Raw genomic sequence first — 25,032 nt, forward strand, 5'->3', positions numbered from 1 at the left:
AATTATAGATTTATTAGTTAAAATGAGACCTTTGCAGCTCTTTTAACAGCAACACTCTTCATATTCCTCGTCTGTTGACTTGCTTTGTGTTGAGTGTGAAGTCTTCAAACTAAATCAATTATAGATTTATTGGTTAAATTAGACCTTTGCAGCTCGGACTCAGCAGGGAAATAAAACAGAATATGAGCACATCAAATATGAAATAAAAATAAAGTGTCCTCAGTTGTCAGCAGCAGAGGGAGCCAGAGAGCTGTTGAAGAAGATGAGAGACTGTGATGCTGACAGACAGACATCACATAACCCTTTGACATAACTACACATTTACTCATTTACTGTGTAGTCATGTTTTGTTATTTTAGTTTCCATAATTAAGGTTTGTCTTTTAATTTAATTTAATCCAGATCAGTGGTTCTCAATGTGAGGTCCGGGGGGACCACCAGGGGTCTTTGAGGAGGTTCAAGGTGGTCCCAAGCAAACTGATTAATTAAATTTCCAAGAAGTGAAAACAAATAGATGTAGAAGAATGACTGTTTTGATGACAGTTTCTCTGTTATCTCTTCAATACAGACACACGTACATCAATGTGTCCAGAGAAACAACTGACTAGATCATTATACAAAACCAAGATGCAGGAAACTTTGATTCCAACTGTGTATAGTTTACCACGCCCATTGTTATTGTCACATGACCCCACAGCTTCACTTCTCCCTCCCTAGAGAGCTGTCTCACACATGCACGCACACGCACGCGCACACACGCACGCACGCACACACACACACACACACACACACACACACACACACGCACGCACGCACACACACACACACCTCCATAGAGAGTCTTGCGCTACAGTTAAAGGCTGGGTTTCCCAAAAGCTTCTTTGCGCTAAGAAGCTAATTCAACCCTTCTTAAGGCCCCCTTAAGAAGCAAACGCGTTTCCCAATTGCTTCTTTACGAAGGCATGCGTTTCCCAAAAGCTTCTTAGCGCTAAGAAGCTTCTTTGACCCTTCTTAAGGCTCCCGTAAGAAGCCAACGAAGCCAACGCGTTTCCCGATTGCTTCTTAGCCTAAAATTATCTTCCAATTATCCTCCGTTAAGAAGGCTGCGTTTCCCAAAAGCTTCTTAGCGCTAAGATGATCTTTCGTTAAGAAGGTTTTGTAAGAAGGGTCTGGAGCCTTCTTAACACCTTCTTAATGACAAAACACTGGCAGATCCAGCCGCATCAGGCAAAAGGAGATACTTGTGTCCACTGTTCCTCTTGTGTTTTTCCCTTTTTCCTTTCTTTCATGCACCCTTTAGTGTTTAAAATTGGGGAACACTTGAAAATCTCCCCTGTATGTATGGTTACTTGTGTTTTAAATGTTTTACCGTAGGCTATATTTCTCTAATCAGAATGGATTCCTTTTATAATGTTGTGGATTTATATAGCACCTTTCACAGAACCCAAGGTCGCTTAAATTCTGTAGTGTTTCTCTGTTTTGTTGTATGCTGTGTATATAAAGCAATTTGAACTGCAGTCCATGTCTGAAATAAATAATGTTTAATAAAGTTTAACATGACCATGATTAGGTGTTAACAGTGTTTCTCAACCACTGAGTCGTGGCCCACTGCTGGGCTCAGAGTGCCATCAAGTGAGCCGCTCCAGTTAAGATGCTTCTTAAGAGCCTTCTATTTTTTTTATTTTTCTCGACTGTTAAGAAGGCGTTTGGGAAACACTTCTTTGGAGCCTTCTTAACTCCTTAAGAAGCTTCTTAACTCCTTAAGAAGCTTCTTAACTCTTAAGAAGCTTCTTTGTTGGGAAACTCAGCCAAAATCTGTGGGAAAGTGTGGGAAAAAAACAGTGGATGGACCAAACCACTTTGGCGCACATTGCGGGGGTGGGGGGTGTCAACAGCCTATCAGAATGCGGTATGTGTGGTGGCCACGTGGGTCACTTGTAAATCTGACCAATCAACAACCACACACGTGAATATCAAGTGCTAGACAGAAGAATGGACGCATTGCAAAACGTTGTAAATGTGTATCTAATCTTGATATGAAACAGTTAGAGATGAGGTGTAGAGGCTCTGCTGTGCTGTGGCAACATGTTGGAAGTTAACTGAAATCATTTGACTCCTTAAATCATCAAACTAACAGTTTTTACAACTAAACAATCAGCAAATGAATCAGGATGATTTCAGCCACAGCTGCACACACACATACACAGACGAGCGCGCGCAGACACACGCACACACACACACACACACACACACACACACACACACACACACACACACACACACACACACACATTTTGTATTAAATAATAGTGAAATAAGCAGAATGGGTCAGATTTGTTTAATAGCAGATGTTGATACTTATATGCACACTACACACTCATCTCTTCATGACCTCATATCAACAAGATATGATTTGATTTGAGGAACATTGTAATCACATGTTAAGTCAAAGTTATATATAAAGTATAGAATCAAATGTTTGAAAGCAACACGATCAAACAATGTGAATTTAACCTTAAATTGTTGGAAACATGAGAGATGTTTAGTTTGGTGACATGAATAAAATACAAACATAACAAAGGTCCAAAAGAAAGATTTTAACCTGTCAATCATCAACAACAGACTGTGTGTGTGTGTGTGTGTGTGTGTGTGTGTGTGTGTGTGATCCTGTACAGAGTGAAGCATCATGTCAGCAGCTGTGTTTGGTCAGTGTGTTTCTCTCACTCCTCTATCTGACACAGAGACACTGAGTCACCATCAGACCACAGATGGAACCCAGGGTACAGAGGTTCAGTGAAGGTGGAGTTGAACGTGTGGATATGAATCAGTTTGTCAGAGGAAACATTGTAGAAGGACAGAGAGCCAGCAGGCCAGTCAAGATACACTGCGACTCTGTTAGAGTGAGAGGAGGGGAGAGGTATGTTTGTTTCTCTGTTATTGTGACAGGCAGTGTAATGATCATCAGAGCAGTACAGACTCCAGGACTTTTCATTATGTCCAAGCCTGCTGTCATTACCCACTCCTCTCCTGCTGATTCCTCTGTAAGTCACTCCTATATAAACCCTTCCTTCCCTCTCCACCTCCCAGTAACAGCGACCAGTCAAACCATCTCTACACAGCAGCTGAGGCACGTAGTCAAATCTCTCTGGGTGATCAGGATATGGCTGCTCCTCTCTCACACACGTCACCTTTCTGTTGTCTTCAGACAGGAGGAGGTATCTCTCTGCTGTGTTTGGGTCCAGTGTGAGTTCACAGGCATCTGATGAGAGAACAAGACTCAATACAGAAACTCTTTTGATTCTAATAGAGCTGTTTATTATCTGTTGATTTATGAACACTTTGACCTTTAATTTCTTCACACTTTCATGGTGACACATTCTATCAGCCATCATCTTCCTTCACAGCAGGACTGAATGAAGAGATGTCACAAGCTGCTGTGAGGGACTTTCCATGTCAGCAGTTGACTGTTTAATACTTTATTTAGCTGAAACAAAGGAGGCTATTCTGATGTCTCTGTCAAAGCATAACACTGCTTTTAACAGCATTGATATCATTTATATAGTCAAACATGTTCAAGTCCAAACTCTACTTCAATCTGCCTTTTCTCATGTTCATACCAGAGTAGGACACACACACACACCACACCACACACACCACACACACACACACCGCACGCACACACACACACACACACACACACACACACACACACACACACACACACACACACACACACACACACACACACACACACACACACACACCATACATACACATACACATACACCACACACACACACACCGCACGCACACACACACCACACACGCACACACCCCCCCCCCACGCACACACCTCACCCCCCCACACACACACCTCACCCCCCCACACACACACCTCACCCCCCCACACACACACACACACCTCACCCCCCCACACACACAGACACCTCACCACCCACACCTCACCCCCCACACACACACCTCACCCCCACACACACACACACACCTCACCCCACACACACACACACACACCTCACCCCCCCCCCCCCACACACCTCACCCCCCACACACACAGACACCTCACCCCCCCACACACACACCTCACCCCCCACACACACACATCTCACGCCCCCACACACACACCTCACCCCCCACACACAGACACCTCACCCCCCACACACACACACACCTCACCCCCCCACACACACACCTTACCCCCCCACACACACACACCTCACCCCCCCCACACACACACCTCACCCCCACACACACACCTCACCCCTCCACACACACACACACCCACACCTCACCCCCCCACACACACACACACCTCACCCCCCACACACACACAGACACCTCACCCCCCCACACACACACCTCACCCCTCCACACACACACACCTCACCCCCCCCCCACACACACACACCCACACCTCACCCCCCACACACACACACCTCACCCCGCCCACACAGACACCTCACCCCCCCACACACAGACACCTCACCCCCCACACACACACACCTCACCCCCCCCCCCACACACAGACACCTCACCCCCCCCCCCACACACAGACACCTCACCCCCCCACACACACACCTCACCCCCCACACACAGACAGCTCACCCACCCCACACACACACACACACACACCCACACCTCACCCCCCCCCCCACACACACACACCTCACCCCCCACACACACACCTCACCCCCCCACACACACACACCTCACCCCCCCACACACACACACCTCACCCCCCCCCCCCACACACACACACCTCACCCCCCCACACACAGACAGCTCACCCACTCCCCACACACACACACACACCTCACCCCCCCCACACACACACACATCACCCCCCCCCCCCCACGCACACACCTCACCCCCCCACACACACACCTTACGCCAAGTTTCATGCTATTCGGCATAGCACCACCTACTGGCAAACACAGAAAGCGCTTTATCTCGATAACAGTTAGTCCGATCAACTTCAAACTTGGGGAAAGCGCTTAGACCAGGGGTGGGCAACATGTTTTTCCTGAGGGCCATACTGGCTTACATCAAGTAAGTGAAGGGCCACACATTGGAGATCATACCTGCCAACACTCATGATTTTCACAGCAGTCTCCCTATTTTTAACCCTCTCTCCTGTTGTGATTGGTAATTTCTTGTTAATCTCCTGATATAATAGTGATACAAATCCAATGGCTGTAGCAGATGAGATTTATTAACATCATTCTGCCTTTTATTGAGTTTTTGGGGGTCGTTTTGTTTTTCTTTGAGTCCATTTGGCCCCAGGCCCGCTAGAAATGAAATGTTATAACAGAAGTGGAGTATTGGCCAGAATGACATGAACATTTGGACACTTATTCAGCAGGTATCTTGTATGTTGTGTTCAGGTGCACTGTAAAAAAAAAAGAAGAAAAAAAGAAAAAGAAAAAAAATGCAATTCCATCATGGGCCACACCGCATGCGTGGGCCGTATTTTGCCCATGTGTGGCTTAGGGGGACCTGATAGAGTGCAGTGCTGAATTTCATGCAATTGGCATAGCGCCACCTACTGGCAACACAAATTTTGTTTATCTCGAGAACCATTCGGCGGATCGACACCGCACGCACACACACACACACACACACACACACACAGACACACACACACACACCATACATACACATACACATACACCACACACACACACACCGCACGCACACACACACCCCGCACGCACACACACACCACACACGCACACCCCCCCCCCCACGCACACACCTCACCCCCCCACACACACACCTCACCCCCCCACACACACACCTCACCCCCCCCACACACACACACACACCTCACCCCCCCACACACACAGACACCTCACCCCCCACACCTCACCCCCCACACACACACCTCACCCCCACACACACACACACACCTCACCCCACACACACACACACACCTCACCCCCCCCCCCCACACACCTCACCCCCCACACACACAGACACCTCACCCCCCCACACACACACCTCACCCCCCACACACACACATCTCACGCCCCCACACACACACCTCACCCCCCACACACAGACACCTCACCCCCCACACACACACACACCTCACCCCCCCACACACACACCTTACCCCCCCACACACACACACCTCACCCCCCCCACACACACACCTCACCCCCACACACACACCTCACCCCTCCACACACACACACACACACACCCACACCTCACCCCCCCCACACACACACACACCTCACCCCCCACACACACACAGACACCTCACCCCCCCACACACACACCTCACCCCTCCACACACACACACCTCACCCCCCCCCACACACACACACCCACACCTCACCCCCCACACACACACACCTCACCCCCCCCACACAGACACCTCACCCCCCCACACACAGACACCTCACCCCCCACACACACACACCTCACCCCCCCCCCCCCCACACACAGACACCTCACCCCCCCACACACACACCTCACCCCCCACACACAGACAGCTCACCCACCCCACACACACACACACACACACACACACACCCACACCTCACCCCCCCCCCACACACACACACCTCACCCCCCACACACACACCTCACCCCCCCCCACACACACACACACACACCTCACCCCCCCCCCACACACACACACACCTCACCCCCCCACACACAGACAGCTCACCCACTCCCCACACACACACACACACACACCTCACCCCCCCACACACACACACATCACCCCCCCCCCCCACGCACACACCTCACCCCCCCACACACACACCTTACGCCAAGTTTCATGCTATTCGGCATAGCACCACCTACTGGCAAACACAGAAAGCGCTTTATCTCGATAACAGTTAGTCCGATCAACTTCAAACTTGGGGAAAGCGCTTAGACCAGGGGTGGGCAACATGTTTTTCCTGAGGGCCATACTGGCTTACATCAAGTAAGTGAAGGGCCACACATTGGAGATCATACCTGCCAACACTCATGATTTTCACAGCAGTCTCCCTATTTTTAACCCTCTCTCCTGTTGTGATTGGTAATTTCTTGTTAATCTCCTGATATAATAGTGATACAAATCCAATGGCTGTAGCAGATGAGATTTATTAACATCATTCTGCCTTTTATTGAGTTTTTGGGGGTCGTTTTGTTTTTCTTTGAGTCGGGCCCTGGGGCCCCAGGCCCGCTAGAAATGAAATGTTATAACAGAAGTGGAGTATTGGCCAGAATGACATGAACATTTGGACACTTATTCAGCAGGTATCCTGCATGTTGTGTTCAGGTGTAGTGTAAAAAAAAAAGAAGAAAAAAAGAAAAAGAAAAAAAATGCAATTCCATCATGGGCCACACCGCATGCGTGGGCCGTATTTTGCCCATGTGTGGCTTAGGGGGACCTGATAGAGTGCAGTGCTGAATTTCATGCAATTGGCATAGCGCCACCTACTGGCAACACAAATTTTGTTTATCTCGAGAACCATTCGGCGGATCGACTTCACACTCGGGGAATGCGCTGAGGGGGACCTCACGGATTTCAGTGCCGGATTTCATGCAATTCGGCATAGTGCCACCTACCGATACACACACACACACACACACACACACACACACACAGACACACACACACAAAAACACACACACACACACACACACACACACACACACACAAACACACACACACACACACACACAGCAAAATACCAGCAAACTAGATTATCAGGCCGCATAGCAGCCTGATAATCAAGTATGTTGTATATCCTATAATAAAATTGCCTAGATGGATGGGCGGGCGTGTGGTGTCTGTCAGTCACGATTTGATTTAGTTTTGTGTCACGAAAGTGACATCGCCCGATGTAACTTTGGTGACGTTCAGTGCCAAAAAAATACCCTTAGACCTCAGGGTGTTAATATCCCTATAATATTCCTATAGGGGTTGACAGTGTGTCTGTGACCTGAGGGTGTTAATATCCCTATAATATTCCTATAGGGGTTGACAGTGTGTCTGTGGTGCTTAAACCCAAACCCGTTCGGAGCCCAAGTGGCGCGTGGGTCGGAGTCCGTTTCAGACTGAAAACATAACTTGTCTGAGATGACAGGTTGAGAGGCGGGTCATAGTAGCATGTCGATGATTTTATTTGACAATTATGGGGACTGGATTGGGCTTTGGCCAATCCTGGCATGTTCCACCCCCAAATCGAGTGGGATTCAGCGTGTTGTTTGCGTTCTCCTTGGGAAGAGCCTGGTGACGCGAGGTTAGTGGCTGAGTGGAGCTCAGCGAGCCACAGGCAGCCAGCTGCCAGAGTGGAGAGTGCAGCCCGTCGGCCTGGAATCTCTGAGGTGCGACCCCTGACAACCAGGCTCTCAGGCACGCGCCATTAACGCTATTGTGGTAAATACAATATTCCTGGAATGCGAGTTTTAACGAGCCAGTTACATTTCTTTGCATTCTTAGGCATAACCGTTTTCTTTATTGTGTATATCAACATACAAATGGCCAAGTTAGTAGTTAGTTTATGGGATAGGAATTCTGCCAGATGACAGGCACTAGGTGCCATTTTCCCCTTCATTTAGAAGAGAAAATTATGCTGAAATGAAGATTTGATTGACAGCTGCCATGTCGTGATATGATTGGATGAAATGGGGTAGAAATGTTATAGTACTATGTGACTTCAGCAAACTTTAGTTTACGGTTATGAATGAAATCTTGAAAAATGAACTTTTGATGTGAAAAAGTGTGAAAAATTAAAGAAATTAGATTTTTGTGATTTTTTTTGGTATACATAGGTGCACTGCATACCCAGGTATTTGAACTAAAAGAAAAGAAATTTAATTTTTGGGTTCAGCTCGACTTTAAAGCCCCATTCAGCAACTTTTCCAAGTTTTGCTATTGGGAAAACAGCGCCCTCTGGGTGCAATAGTCTGTATCAGTATCGCCATTCAAAGTCAACAAAACACAGTGCCAGAAAGCTCTATGTACATGTGACATTGTGTACTCACCACATGATGAAATAATAATCCATAGTTACGTGAAACATCATTTTCGTATCAAATCCGCACCGAGTTACTTCCTTGTTTTACTGAACACAGCGCTTCGGCTGTACAGCGCATGCGCGGTATGCCGCTCATGCTGTCTACGGGACGCAGGCACAAAATGCTTAGTGCCAGGAGAGGCCTTTGGAGGGCGCTGTGTGACCAATAGAGGCAACATTCTGCCTCTTAGAATACACTGGACCATCTTCAATGACTACAAAGCTGTTATATTAATGTGAAAAAGTTACTGATGGGGGTTTTAAAGCTCCCCGCCTGTCAGTTACTCCTCCCTGTTTCACCTTTTATGTTCTATGAAAACGTACATGTGCACGCGCTGTAACAACACACATCACCATTTGTGCCAAAGAGCTTACATTGATAAGAACCAAAGCCTAACAGTTTGTTCCACTGCAACAGAATGACTGGAGGCGCTGTTGTAAAAGAAGCAGAACAGTCCTCGATAGGTCCTCTGACAGATCAGGTCGTTAAGTTTATTATGTCCGAGGAGTCTATTTAATGAGCAACTTTCAAGTGATATAGGACAAAAGCTGGTTATGACAACTATGATGTCACTCAGTGGTGAGTGATGTCACTCAGTGGTGATGGCTAAGTAGGTGGGCCTGAGTAATATCATCAGTGATGTCACTCAGTGGTGATGGCTAAGTAGGTGGGCCTGAGTAATGTCATCAGTGATGTCACTCAGTGGTGATGGCTGAGTAGGTGGGCCTGAGTAATATCATCAGTGATGTCACTCAAAATCTTCACAACAGCATGGGCTTCAGGAAAGCCCTTTGAGCCTGTATGATATGACACATTTAGTTCAGCTTCTCCTTATATTTACGCATCTACTTCTTCCTTTCTTCTTTCACAAGCAAAATACCAGGCAAGGCCTGACAACAGCAGGGCCATTTGCAACTATTTTTTATCAGATATTGGCAAGCACTGCTTTGTTTCATGTATCTGGTTTATATGCACAGTCCTACGGTCAGTTAGGGAAGCTGGCTCTATTGAAATCTTCAAAACTACACTCAAAACCCATTTATTTTCCCAATCATATGGTTGTGTTTGATGGTGTCATTCTCTGGAAACATTTATTAGCTGTTGAGTATATATAATCCTGAATTGCTGAGCGGGCTGTCTCAAGCCAGCAATATCAGTATAAACTTAGACTTAGACCTAATTTAATAATATGGCATCAGTCGACCCAGTAGCTTAGATAGAAAAACTAATAGCTGGTGAATAAACTTAGTCCTGAACTGCTGAGCGGGCTATCTCAAGCCAGCAGTATCAGTCTAAACTTAGACCTAGACTACCTAGACCTGAATTAGCAGTATAGTATTAGTCATCCTAGTAGTATGGACAGAATATCTAATATCCGCTGAATAAACTTAGTCCTGAACTGCTGAGCGGGCTGTCTCAAGCCAGCAGTATCAGTATAAATCTAGACTTGATTTTGTAGTATAGTATCAGTTGTCCCAGCAGTATAGGCAGGAAATTATTAGCTGCCAAACTTAGTTCCACCTCTGCGCAGATTCCTTCATACTGGCTCTCCCCTCTTCTCTCTCTCCTCCTCAGGTGTCCTTCACTGGCCTGACTTGCACCCCCGCCCGCCCGTCGACCGCCACCTCAGCCCTCGATCCGATCGTCATCGTCCTGGCCACCTGTCGTCACTCTGGCCCATCTACCCACTACTCCTTCGCCTCCCACCTTCCCCAGCCTCATCATCACCACCGACCCCTATCCTCCCCTCCTCTCATCTTGGTTGATGCCACCAATGCGGACTCATGGATCCCTCAGATCACCCTCGTGGAACTCCTGATAATTTTCCCCTTTTTCACCTCGCTAATTACCTTGTATTCCCTGAACTTTCTAACACTTAGATTATATTTTCGATTTATTTTTGGAATCTACCTTTTTACACTTTCAACTTTCTTCCCTGATCTTAGGATCATTTAAAGACTACATTTTCCTATTGCTTTTGTTGGACTCCTATTTACATTTTGAATTTTCTGTTCTTTTGTCAATTTTATTTCTACAATGTGAAACTGTAAATGGTTAGCCCGGCATCTTCTCGGCCTGTCCCGGAGGAGGGTCCCCAGAGGGGGTCCATAGTTGGGCCCCTACAGTACATCGGCCCTCACAAGGTTCCTCCTCAGCCAACAAGTCACTGAGGCAATCCATGTGGTGCGCACTGGGGGTGAGGGGAGGAGCGCTGTGTCCCGGCCTGGCCTTCTCTCCCATGCCTTATGTGTGTGGGGGCGGGGGCCGGGGTGGGGGGCATCGGTGCTCTCAATCACTGGTCAAGGGATGCCGGTAGGTTAGAATAGCTTAGGTTAGGCGATAGATTAGCTACAGCCTAACTGTAGGCTGTAGACCTGTTATAGTGTTCAGGCTAAAATCAGACTAGAGCAGAATAGGACAGGGCAGACTAGGCTGTAGATTAGCTAGATTCCCTGTGTTCTAGTTAGTTCTGGTTAATGGCTAGAGTAGTCAGATTGTCTGATTTGCTCCCCCCTTTTCCTGCTCTCTCCTCTCTCACACTCTAAAGCATGCCACTCATTCTACTCTAAAGCATGGCATCCCCTCCTTTCCCTGTTCTCTCCTCATACTCTCTCTCATACTCCCCCTGCTCTCCCTCCCCACCTCCTCCCTTTCCTGAACTATCCTCCGCCACTATTCTAAAGCATGGCACCCATTCTATTCTATACCATGGCACCCATTATCTTTCGCTTTCCCCCTTCCCCTGCTCCTTCCACACCTCTCCTTCCCTGCTCTCTCCTCCCCCACATTTCCCATTCATGTGGGAAATTGACCTCATCACTTTCCTGCTCTCTCCTCTCACATTCCCCCTGCTCTCCCTCCCCTGCACACTCCCCACCTCCTCCCTCTCCTGATCTCTCCTCCCCCACTATTCTAAAGCATAGCACCCATTCTACCCTAAAGCATGGCACCCTTTCTATTCTATATTTCTATATTTCTCTATCATATGATTGTTCAATGTGTTTTCCTTACTACTGTAATTGCTACTGTTGTGTCAGCTAGAATTAGCTAGACATATTTTCTGTGAAGTCCTCTGAGACATGCTTGTGAAGTAGGGCTATCCAAATAAACTTGACTTGACTATGGTCTCATGCAGTCACAGTAACATACGTGCTATACTAGTTGACTGTTGTCTTTGCAGTGTGTTCAAGTGCACATTTTTGGCCGCGACACAGGAGACGTGAGGTGATGCAACAGTCGGCATTCTTTGTCTTTTGAAGTTTGGTGGTGTGTTGCAGCCTTAAGATATCCGCTGGAGAAAATAAAATCCATGCACAGATTTACCTCCTATAGGTCCACAAATTTCACATATATTATTAAGCTCCGCCAGCGCCACACAGCTTCCGGCTCGCTGGTTGCTCGCCAGCGCATCCCAGTGGGGCGGTGCTTATAGTAAAAATCTTGTCTAAAAGTATTAATATTGAACATGTCATGTGTCTAATTTGCACTATTCAACACTGCATTTTCTCAGTGTCTCAGAAACACACTCTGCAAGTTTGAAGTCGATCGGACGAACGGCTCTCGAGATGTGTGATAAACAGAGAACATACAGACAGACAGTCGTGCATTTATTAGGGAGATAAACACTTACACTTCCTCAGACCTGGTTTCAACCACTGGACTCCACCATGGTCCACACTGTGGGGCAAACAAAGTCAGACCAGAGTATTCTATTTGAGGACAGAAACAAAACCTTCCCTATGAAGGGTTTTCCATATAATAGGGACCGTTCGTTTTTTATGGAAGGGGTCACTGGAGGAAATAGGGGAGGGTGATGCTTTTTAAATATATACCTGAGAGAGTCCAGTCTCCAGTGTGGATCCTCCAGTCCAGCAGAGAGCAGCTCCACTCCTGGGCCTCCTGGATGATTGTAGCTCAGGTCCAGCTCTCTCAGATGGGAGGGGTTGGAGCTCAGAGCTGAGGCCAGAGAAGCACAGCCTTCCTCTGTAAGCAGACAGCCTGACAAACTGCACACACACACACACACACACACACACACACACACACACACACACACACACACACACACACACACACACACAAATTAATCCATGTCAGATTTGATTAGCAGCCTACTGTGAAATTAGTTGTGATAATGCCGTCAAATTCTAGCAAAACGGTTACTGCCTCATACCGTTGGCTGGTCAGCTATGTGGTTATGTGCTGCAGTTTGAGAGTTCTCTACTCACTGTCTGACAGAATATTAGAAGTCCTTTCTACTTTTTCAGGTTTCAACAACTGAGGCACAGAGAGGTCAGCTGACAGAAGCCGGGCTCTCAGCTGTCAACTGTCAAACCCTCTGTTTACAACTTGCAGCAAGCAGCAGCCAGGCGCTCTGGGAGAGCGCACGCTGCCTCTTATCACTGATACAAATCAAGTCGAAGAGGAAAAAGACGAGATCAACAAAAGGAAAACGACGAAATGGGCAGTTACCAGCAACACACAGAGACGTCCTTGCACAAAACATACCTGGACTCCAACATAGAAAGCTGATGGTTTTCAGTCTCCTCCGAGCGCAGCGCGAGCCATTTACGTCTATAAGACTCGCAGACGTTAATGTAATTCCCTTGAATGCGAGAATTAACGAGCCAGTTAGTTACATGGCGTTGCATTCTTAGACATTGCCGTTTGCTTTTATTTCATATGTTACATACAATTGGCTAAATTATTAGTTAGCTTGACTCTAGAATTGTGCCAGGTGCAGGCACTAAGCGGCCATTTTATCCAATGATAGCCTAATCTTGAGCAGCTGAGGGGACTATTTTGTATCGCCGGTTCTCAACTCATATTCAAGGTTATGAAAACTAGATTTTGATTGCAAAATGCATGGAAATATAAATGAATGGTCTTGTTTTATTTCTTTGGCAAGTGACCATGGTATAAGCGGGTTAATGCACTTCAAGGTGTCCATTATCAGAAATGATTGGACTTCGCGGCTTCGCCTCGGACGGTTTACGCCTCCATGTCGTCCAAAAATTTCTGATAATGGACACCTCGTCGTGCATTAACCCTTACATAATCAGAGTGAGAATGCAAACCCAATATCCAGTGTATTGGAGGTACTGTACAGCAAAAGGTAAACATTCAGTTTCTTCAATTCAGTTCAGTTCTCAAATGTGTTCAGAGTAAACCCTCTTCCCAAACAAATCAATAAAGGATCTCTCTTCAAAAGAAAATTAAACTACTTCTCCTGTGTGCACAAAGCCGACCTGTTTGGTTACATTTATATCATATAAATTAAGTAGGCTACATATAGTAAGTGCCTGGGTGGCAAGCAGGCTGCAATACTTGATTTGACAATTTAGCTGGAGCTCAGTCAAACTTTATTTAACAGAAGGGTTGAGGAAGTGCTGCGTGGGTCCTTAGTAAAATCACTGAAACAGGTGCTCTTTGGTGAGGGTGGAGAGAAGCATGAGAAAAAGTTCAAGTTGGATCCTTGTAAAAGTCAAAAAATGGAGTAGAGTACAGGAAAAACTTGAAAAATCCAAGGCCACTCTGTTTCAGGTAGAACAGTTAAAAAGCCTTTAAAATAAATAAATAAATCAGGGTAGAGGCCCAACACAGAAATGCATGGCATTTCATGGTAATAGAAGTCATCCCCAAATCTGCCAGAGGAGGGGATAGACTCAAACATCTCCTCCAAAGAGAAACATTTTGGATTGTAACCCTAAAAGCAAATGATGATATTGATTTCTCTCCATTTCTCTGAGTCAGACATTGTTTTTTGATTGATATTTTGCTCAGTTAAATTTATTTGGTTCCTCATCCTGTAGCTTCCTGGGAGGTCTCTATGGCCTCAAATGTGTAGGCTGCACAATTGTTGCTGGTACTGTATTTAGTTCCTCCTGTCAGGTTGGAGTGTTATTCCTCCAATTCCCTTGCCCTGAGCCTGACCCGGGGGATATGTGAAGTGTACCCTTTCAGACATGAGGCATGTTGCTTTCATACATGTGGAGCATGTAAAGTAGGGTGTAAAGTAGAGAGGGGGCGGGGGTGGGGGGAATTTGGACATGACCACACAATGGGGAGTTGTGAAAACTGACCACACAGCTGTACTTCACTGTCTGAGCATAGCCTTAAAGCAGCTACGAGCAAGGTTTTCGATTGTTGTTGTTGTTTCGACAGTCTAATTTTAATATCGATGCCTCACATCTTACCTCTAATAGTAGACGAGACCAACGCAGAGTAGTCTCGCTTGAACACCGAGTGAATCGGCCAGTGTTGTCTTGATGATTAGTCTGTCTGCGGCCGGGGCAGATCAGGAAGTGAAATGAAACGGTTTGCGGCAGCGACTTCATCCATAACCACAAAATAACAAAATTACTTCAAAACAAACTGTTAGAATATAACGAAAGATGTTTGCGAGAGTAGCAAGCCCCTGGATGTAGCGAGCATGGCGTTCTCCTTGTTTATGGTATGTTGCTAGGCAGAGCGAAACGGTTGAAGGCAGGCAGCTGCCGTAAAACGTTTCATTTCACTTCCTGGTCTATCCAGCCCGCCGGAAGACAGACACAGACTCTATAAGCATCAAGAGAGCAATCTCCGATTCACACGGCTTTGGTCTCAGCTACTATTATAGGTAAGATGTGATGCATCAATATTACATTCAGACTGTTTAATAACAATCGAAAATCTTGCTCGTAGCTGCTTTAAGTGAATCGCATTGACATTCAACAAACTATCATGACATGCAGAGTCTGAAAACAAGTTGCTAAAAATAGACAATGGGCGATAACTGCTAACGTTCATGGCATATAATCGTTTGCGCATAACGTTAGTAATTAATTAAACAACCCTACAACTCACGCCCATATGCATCGATTTCCTCGAGTCTCAAGCGCTAAAAATAAAACAGGTCTTTGCTATGTTCAGTCCTAAAATGCGTCAACCCTACTAGAATTATACAGAATACAGGAAGCTAGACGTTTTTACCTTCAAAATGAAATCAATGTTGTATTGCTTAGTAACAAGAAATCGGAACGGTCGACTCACTACGGGTTAAAATTGACTTTTCGAAGGGAGCAGATATTCTTCCAGTTTATCTCTGTTCTGTATCTTTCGGATAACACACACAAAAAAACATTACACATGCATTTACTTCATTTAATTGCCATTATTGCGAAGGTTATACCCTGAAGTTTCCGTTTATACTGCCTGACTTGACGCTACTTGGAATTTGCGGTTCTGCACGTGAATCTTCACAAACGCTGTGTAAACATTAAATCAAAGGCATGAACGCAACCAGATCCAGATGGTTACATGCTGCCACTCCGACGTGCTGCCACTCCGACGTTCTGCCACTCCGAAATATCGGCACTCCGAAAGGGGGTCTATATTCCCCGTTTTTCACTAACCTCTCCCAACCCCCACGCCAAACCTAACCTCCCCCTATGCCTAAACCTAACCTCCCCCAGACCCTAACCCAAAACCTAACCTCTCCCACCCCCACGCCTAAACCTAAGGTCGGCATTGCGGCTTCTAAGGTGAACGACCGCCAGTCCGAATGATGGAAGTTAACGTTCGGAGTGGCAGCATGTCGGAAAGGCGAAGGAACACCGATCCAGATACCCTACCTAGGCTAGCAATGTCTAATACTGGGAAGCAGGACGACCCTTGTGTCCAAAAATGCTCATTAAATGTGTGTGCTGTGCGAAGCTATGCAGAAATGAAATAAGATCAAAGCCACGAGCATTTCAATCTAGCAACATGTAGCCTGTTGGCTGACACACACGGAGCAGGTTCGAGCTTCATTTGGAAAAACTGAAACGGCATGATGTTATTTTTGCTCGCTCATTCACATACAGTATAATAATAATCTGCCACGCTGGCTTTCTGTCTCCCTCCCTCTCCTCATGCACTCACTGAGCTGGCTACTTCACGGAGCTCTGGGGGGGGGGGACAATCCATCCCTGATACAAGGGCTCAAGGTTGTCTTACCTCCGGATAGTATGAGGGTCGCGGGAGCTTGCATAGCTCACCAAAATGTGTTCATACATACATACACCGCCATCCGGATGCCCTCTAGATACTGTAACTCCCGAATTCCAAGGCATGTCTGAAAGCGGTTTATGGTATCGCCGTTCAGTCACCCAAAATACAAATTCTAACAGCGCCAGAAACACTCACATGTACATGTTGTGACTTGTGTACTCACCACGCGATGAAATATAAAGTGTTGGGCGTGTTACTGTAATTACTTACTTTTTCAGTAACAAAGTAATATAAGGCGTTACAATTTCCAAAACAGTAATTATATTACAGTTACTAATCCAAGAAAGGCTGCGTTACTGCGTTAGATCATTGCCTGGCAGAATGCAGTGTTTTCTATGTAAAAAGAGAAGAAAAGAAAAAGTAATCCTCACGATCTCAGGTAGACCTGTCACGCAAACGCGCACACATACGTCAGAGCATGCTTGTGCACAACACGGGACGCCAGCTACTTCACAGGCAGGAATTATTTCCTGTGCCTCTCTGTGGTGTATCTGAGTGGGATCAGCCTCTCACTGAATGTACTCCTGTGTTTGACCAGCACGCCGTGGAGTGGGTGAGAGTCATTGTTCATGATAGAGCGTAGCCTGGTCAGCGTTCTCTTCTCCGACACCGCTGTCAGAGAGCTCAGCTCCAGCCCCACAATGTCCCTGGCCTTACGGATCAGTTTGTTGAGTCTGTTGGCATCCGCTGCCTTCAGCCTGCTGCCCCAGCACACGATAGCATACAGGAAGGCACTGGCCACCACCGACTCATAGAACATCCTCAGCATGGTCCGGCAGACGTTGAAGGACCTCAGCCATCTCAGGAAGTAGAGCTGCAACTATCGATTCTTTTAGTAATCGAGTATTCTACCGAATAATCCATCGATTAATCGAGTAATCGGATAAGAACCCTTTTTTGTGTTTTCAAAGGCTTATCGTAACTATACACCAAAAAATAAGATAAATCTCTTCAAATAAACAACTACATTAGTTTCTTTCTTAGAAAAAACAACATTTTTATTTTTAAATTGCATAGAACTGGCAGTGTCATCTTTTCAACCTGACGTTTGAGTTCTTCCAGTGTACAGAAACCGTTAAATAATATGAATGAATGGCTTACTAGCTAGTTTACATCGTTCATTTACCTTACAGCTGCATGAGGCAACTTCACACATTGCTGCTTCCAAATGGCAGCGGGAGATAACTGAAACATTTGAACTTTAAGACCCAGAAATCCTGTAATGTGATGTCAGTAAACTGTGCACAAGCACGCTGGTCGCTGTATGATAGCTTCACAACAAAGGAAAATGGAAGAGTACACACATTAGTGGTTTATATTGGAACACTTTCAAACTTGCATGCAAAAAGGGGGAAACCACAACCAAGTTAAATTGTAGAAAACTGTATTTATTAACTCAAGGTAATTGCACATATTTACTGCTTTAGTTTTAACATGAACCCAACCAGTGCTTTTTTTTGTTTTTTCTGTCATTATTGAGCGAGGTGACGTAATCTGGGCCTTGCCTTGCTAAGCAGTGCCTAAAAAATAAAATAAATAAAAATAAATGTCTCTACACATACTGGTGTGTATTAAACTAGTGTCTTCTTCAGCTCAAGTCTAAGTCAAGTCCCAAGACTTTGAGGGCTGATTTTTTTATATATAAAATATTGAAAAAAAAAAATCCAAGTCCCTCACAACACTCTCTCTCCTTCACTGCCTACTTCCTTTAGCCCTTCACCACTTCACTTCCTCTCTCCTTCACTGCCTACTTCCTTTAACCCTTCACCACTTCACTTCCTCTCTCCTTCACTGCCTACTTCCTTTAGCCCTTCACCACTTCACTTCCTCTCTCCTTCACTGCCTACTTCCTTTAACCCTTCACCACTTCACTTCCTCTCTCCTTCACTGCCTACTTCCTTTAACCCTTCACCACTTCACTTCCTCTCTCCTTCACTGCCTACTTCCTTTAACCCTTCACCACTTCACTTCCTCTCTCCTTCACTGCCTACATAACCTCTTCAATCCACTCTGCAATATGTGCACCCGTGTGTCTCTCTTCAAGGGGCATGGTTGTAAGGCAGTGGGACTCCATTTCCCAATCCTCTCTCAGAAAGTGACACGTCACCCCCATATAGGCCTCTGTCGCTACACTTGTCCAAATGTCAGTAGTGAGTGCCATCATGTTTGGCGTCTTAAGCCTCTCGATCAACTTGCCTTTGACCTCCTCATACTTTTTCTCCATCTTATTCGTGAAGAAGGTCCTTGAGGGAAGTGTGTAGTTCGGGTTGAAACTCGAAATCATCTTTCTGAATCCTTTATCTTCCACCATGGACAGAGGGCGCATGTCTGTCACAATCATATTCAAAATGCTATTGCTGAACTCAGCTGCTTGTTCACTTGAACATGATGGACCCGTCCTTATAAAGCTGTCCATTGTACGCTGTGATCCGCTGAAAAAGAGGTGAAATAATAATTAATATTGATATTTATTAGGTAAGTTCATAACAAAACTGGAGAATGCGCATTTACACACCCTAGACCTGTTGCCTATTATTGACACAAATATCAGAATAGCAAGATAACAGGTCAGGTGGTGTAATAATTGGAGCCTAAAATGCACCAATTAAATAGTTGTTTGCAATCATCATGAGAAGAGTCGACCGGTCTAGGGTGTGTAAATGTACATTCTCCACATACACACTCTTTCTCTCTCACACACACACACTCACTCTCTCTCACACACCAACAGGCTAGTGTGATCACACACACACACACACACACACACACACACAACGCTGTTAAATTAGCCGCTAACGTTAGGTTAACGTTAGGTTGAGCTTTGTATTTCTCACAGAAAACGGCAAGCCACATCAAAAAAATGCAGCGTGAATGCAGTTACTAATAGTCATATTGGCAACGTGGCAAGCCAGCAGCACAACTACTACTAGTCTTAATATCAAGTAGCAATCATTAGCATACATTTACATTAGCGTTGTGTATAGTTAACGTTACGTTACCTTGCTCCGCTCGACGTAGATGCGCTGGTGGATGCGTAGACTGGATGTTTACGGTTCAGGTGCTGAAGCATTGACGAGGTACTGTTGTGATATGCAAGGATCGTCTTACAGTACTTGCACACCACTGAGTTCGTGTCCTTTTTCAGCGTGAAATGATCCCACACTTTAGACAGTTTCGGTCGCTTTTTCGGCCCTGGTTCTTCCCTTCCCGGCTCCTCCTGTCTGCTTTCTCCGTCGCCTCGTTCCATTTTGCGGGGTCCGCTCGCTAGTCGCTATAGCTGCTCTCTGGTCTGTCTGTGTCCTCACGTGTTTACACAGGAAGAGCGCTGTGCCACACCAGTAAGCGTCCGTGAGAAACAGTCTCTCTAAATGCCGTGTCGAGGCGAATCATTTTGGCCTCGATCAATTTAATTATTCGAGTTATTCGAGGTACTCGAGGAATCGCGACAGCTCTATCAGGAAGTAGAGACGGCTTTGCCCCTTCTTGTAGAGTGCTTCAGTGTTCTTAGCCCAGTCCAGTTTATTGTCAATGTATACTCCAAGGTACTTCTAGTCCTCCACGATGTCCACACTGACCGTGGATTGAAACAGGGGTCACCGGTGCCGGTGTTATGATCAATTAGGGTCCGGTTCGGGTCAGATTCTATCACTATCTATTCTATCATTATGTGTAATACCCGAGTAGACCTGTGAAGACCTCTATAAAGGATTGAACATGTTGAATCTGACCAAACATCTCCAAACAATTCCAAACAAGGACAGCCAGCAACGGGGCATCAAACAAACATCTGTGTTTGTCGGAGAAGGTTTGATTGGTGTACCATGGGCTTAAGGGATACTGACCTGAGACTCTCCAGTCTACAGTGTGGACTCTCCAGTCCAGCAGAGAGCAGCGTCACACCTGGATCTTCCAATTCGTTGTTACTAAGGTCCAGCTGTCGCAGACTAAAGGACTGGGAGCTGAGAACTGAGGCCAGAGCTTCACAGCTTCTCTTTGACAGCTTACAGCCACTCAACCTGGGGAAGAATTAGCCATGAACAAGAAATTTGAAAATAGATTTTCTGTATATTGCATTTCATATTGAAGATATCAAGTTATGCATGCACCTACAGAGATTTATTGGAGGCTTTGACCAGCAGCAGCAGCCCCAGGAGAGCCTCCTCTGTGCGCGCTGTGTGTTTTCATACGTTTCTCTCGTGATCAGCACTGATCAACATGTTCAATCCTTTATAGAGGTCTTCACGGGGCTACTCGGATCCTAGGACCTGGGACCCGACCCGAGACCCGTACGGGTCCGGGTCCATATTTATTATGATCAATTAGGGTCCGGGTCGGGTCCGATTCTATCGCTATCTATTCTATCATTATGTGTAATACCCGAGTAGACCTGTGAAGACCTCTATAAAGGATTGAACATGTTGAATCTGACCAAACATCTCCAAACAATTCCAAACGACAGCCAGCAACGGGGCACCAAACAAACATCTGTGCTTGTCTGTGTTTGTTGGAGAAGGTTTGATTGGTGTACCATAGGCTTAAGGGATACTGACCTGAGACTCTCCAGTCTACAGTGTGGACTCTCCAGTCCAGCAGAGAGCAGCTTCACACTTGGATCTTCCAAGTCGTTGTTACTCAGGTCCAGCTCTCGCAGACTAGAGGACTGGGAGCTGAGAACTGAGGCCAGAGCTTCACAGCCTCTCTCTGATAGCTTACAGCCACTCAACCTGGGGAAGAATTAGCCATGAACAAGAAATTTGAAAATAGTTTGTTCTGTATATTGCATTTCATATTGAAGACATCAAGTTATGCATGCACCTACAGAGATTTATTGGAGGCTTTGACCAGCGGCAGCAGCCCCAGGAGAGCCTCGTCTGAAGCAGAGTATTTCTTCAGGTCAAACACATCGAGCTCTTTTTCTGATGACAGTAAGATGAAGACCAGAGCTGACCACTGAGCAGGGGAGAGTCTGGCTGTGGAGAGACTTCCTGAACTCAGGTGCTGTTGGATCTCCTCCACTAGAGAACGGTCATTCAGCTCATTCAGACAGTGGAACAGATTGATGCTTTTCTCTGAAGAGGGATTCACCTTGATCTTCTCCTGGATGTACTGGACCGTTTTCTGATTGGTCTCCAAACTACTTCCTGTCTGTGTCAGCAGGCCTCTTAGGAGAGTCTGATTGGTCTCTAGTGAAAGACCCAGGAGGAAGCGGAGGAACAAGTCCAGGTGCCCATTTGGACTCTGTAAGGCTTTGTCCACAGCACTCTGGTAGAGGCGTGTTAGCTTAGATTTGTGTCTTGATAGTGTTGACCAACAGGATGTTGATTGACTTTCTGACAGGAGATTGACACCAGTGTTGATGAAGGACAGAAAGACATAAACTGCAGCCAGAAACTCCTGAATGCTCAGATGGACAAAGCAGAACACAGTGTCCTCGTTCAGCCCACGCTCCTCTTTAAAGATCTGTGTGAACACTCCTGAGTACACTGAGGCTGCTCTGATATCAATGTCACACTTTCTCAGGTCGGCTTCATAGAAGATTAGGTTGCCTCTCTCTAGCTCCTCAAAAGCCAATTTTCCCAGAGAGAGAATCATCTTCCTGCTCTCTTTATTCCAGATTGGATCTGTTTCAGCACTCCCATGATACTTGACATCCGCCTGTTTGGACTGAACCAGCAGGAAGTGGATGTACATCTCAGTCAGGGTCTTGGGCATGTCTCTTCCCTCTCTGGTTTTCAACACAAGCTCCAGAACTGTAGCAGTGATCCAACAAAACACTGGTATGTGGCACATGATGTGGAGGGTTCGTGAAGTCTTGATGTGGGAGATGATTCTGCTGGCCTGCTTCTTATCTATGAATCTCTTCCTGAAGTACTCATCCTTCTGTGAGTCAGTGAAGCCTCTCACCTCTGTCACCATGTCAATGCACTCAGGAGGGATCTGCTTGGCTGCTGCCGGTCGTGTGGTCATCCAGAGGTGAGCAGCGGGAAGCAGTTTTCCCTTGATAAGGTTTGTCAGCAGCACGTCCACCGAGGTTGACTCTGTAACATCAGTCACAATCCTGTTGTTCTGGAAGTCCAGAGGAAGTCGACACTCATCCACACCGTCAAAGATGAACACAACATGGAACTTGTCAAATCTGAAGATTCCTTTGGTCTCAGGAAAGAAGTGATGAAGAAGTTCCACCAAGCTGTACTTTTTCCCTTTCAGCAGATTCAGCTCTCGGAAAGTGAATGGAAATGTGAACTGTATATCCTGGTTGGCTTTGTCTTCAGCCCAGTCCAGAGTGAACTTCTGTGTTAAGACTGTTTTCCCAATGCCAGCCACTCCCTTTGTCATCAATGTTCTGGTTGGTTCATCTCTTCCAGGTAAGGGTTTAAAGATGTCTTCACTTTTGATTATTGTTTCCGGTCTCACTGGTTTCCTGGATGCTGCTTCAATCTGTCTCACCTCATGTTCATCATTGACATCTCCACTCCCTCCCTCTGTGAGGTAATGCTCTGTGTAGGTCTGATTCAGAAGTGTTGGGTTTCCTGCTTTAGCAATCCCCTCAAACAGACACTGGAACTTCTCCTTCAGACTGGATTTGTGATTACGTTGGCACACTCCAGCAAGAGTTTCTGAAAGTACAAATTACATCAATCAGTGGGTGTTGCTGTAAATATGAGAAGTGTAAATATTAATCTGCGAATGCATACTTTTCCTAACCCTATAGCATCTATTCTGCTCATCACTGGTGGACAAACAGGTCCTGACTGTGTGTGCTACCCAATGTGAAATGCATCTGTGGTGGCATTTGTTCTTTAACTCATTGAGTGCCAATGACGACTTTAGTCGTCAATTCATTTAGTGACGTAGAGTGCCATTGACGACTAAAGTCGTCAATTGCGTTTTTTGACGGGGGGATGTCGATCTAAGCCTCTTACATCGCCTCTTACAATATGGGAGCTATTGAATGTGTCTAACCTATTTTACAGAACCCTTAGGTGGCGACAGTGCTCTCCAGATTACAGAAATGTCAGGAATACAGCCTGAAAAAGCCGTGATCAAAGCGAAACCGCTCATGCTGCAGCCCAGAGCCATGTAGATTGCTCTGGCTGCTGCTTGACGGTGCCTGGCAACAACAATCAATCCGCGCACACAACTGCTCCTCTGCCTCTGTCTGTCTGTCTGCATATAGTTTCTCCACACGATTACCCACCAGAAAGGCAGCACCCGACCCCGAAGGGCCAAACCTTTACCTGCAGTCCCGTTTGGCATTTCCTTGTGGCGCTGTGAGCTGTCGCAGCGCTGTCGCGCTGTGAGCCGCTGTGAGCCGCACCGCCCGCAAAAACGGAGGCTCCGAAAATAGACTGGGTGCATGTGGGGAGGAGTTTGCAGCTCAGTGGGGGAGAGGGGGGTGGGGCACGCAGGCTCCACAGAACTACACCAGGTCACTACATCAGAAAATATTAGCTAGAGTCAGTGAATGTGCTTGAAATGCTGCCTTTCACAAAAGGGTGAATATCTCAGCTTCTAGATAGAAATGCATGTTTTTGCTGTTTTTGACCTATCTTCTCCGGCTGATAACTAAAGAACGGAAAATGGTATCAATAAACTTTTTTTTGCTGATGATACAATAGAGTCTCCTTGTTCTTTTTGCGTGTTCGGTGTTTACATAGTAATATCACACAATATTCTGTGGGCCTCGAGAAATCACTGAAAACGCTCTGAAACTCTGGCACTGGGAGCGTCCGTTCTCCAAAAGTGGCTGGCACTCAATGAGTTAATGATACTGTGTTCAGCATTATACACCCACATGAATAAATCAATCATTTTAGCTGATGATTCATGAGGATTGTGAATATTATTTTGCAATCTGGAATTGAATCAATCTTTCTTGAGAAATGTCTATATTTAACTAATCATATATCTCCCATTTTGCCACCACTTCCTCCCTCCATCATGTTAAAGCTGTTAA

At 46.1% G+C, this 25,032-nt stretch overlaps 2 protein-coding genes across 2 annotated transcripts in view; both read right to left on the bottom strand.

Annotated features, from left to right (window-relative positions):
- Window positions 1-25,032, bottom strand: part of LOC310794544 (NLR family CARD domain-containing protein 3-like) — a gene marked incomplete at its 5' end in the record, with an annotated part of 243,770 nt that overhangs the window by 121,917 nt on the left and 96,821 nt on the right. The window lies entirely within an intron of this gene.
- On the bottom strand, window positions 2,456-25,018 carry LOC310794437 (NLR family CARD domain-containing protein 3-like; the record flags this gene model as incomplete). The annotated part of the gene is made up of 7 exons (XM_083656437.1): window positions 2,456-3,258; window positions 12,676-12,722; window positions 12,778-12,782; window positions 12,907-13,051; window positions 21,626-21,799; window positions 21,895-23,692; window positions 25,000-25,018. The coding sequence occupies 7 exons, from the start codon at window positions 25,016-25,018 to the stop codon at window positions 2,720-2,722; spliced, it is 2,727 nt and encodes a 908-aa protein (XP_083512563.1). The 3' UTR covers window positions 2,456-2,719.

The sequence above is a fragment of the Poromitra crassiceps genome (assembly GCF_964638095.1).
Source record: "Poromitra crassiceps genome assembly, chromosome: 20".
Taxonomy (NCBI): Eukaryota; Metazoa; Chordata; class Actinopteri; order Beryciformes; family Melamphaidae; genus Poromitra; species Poromitra crassiceps.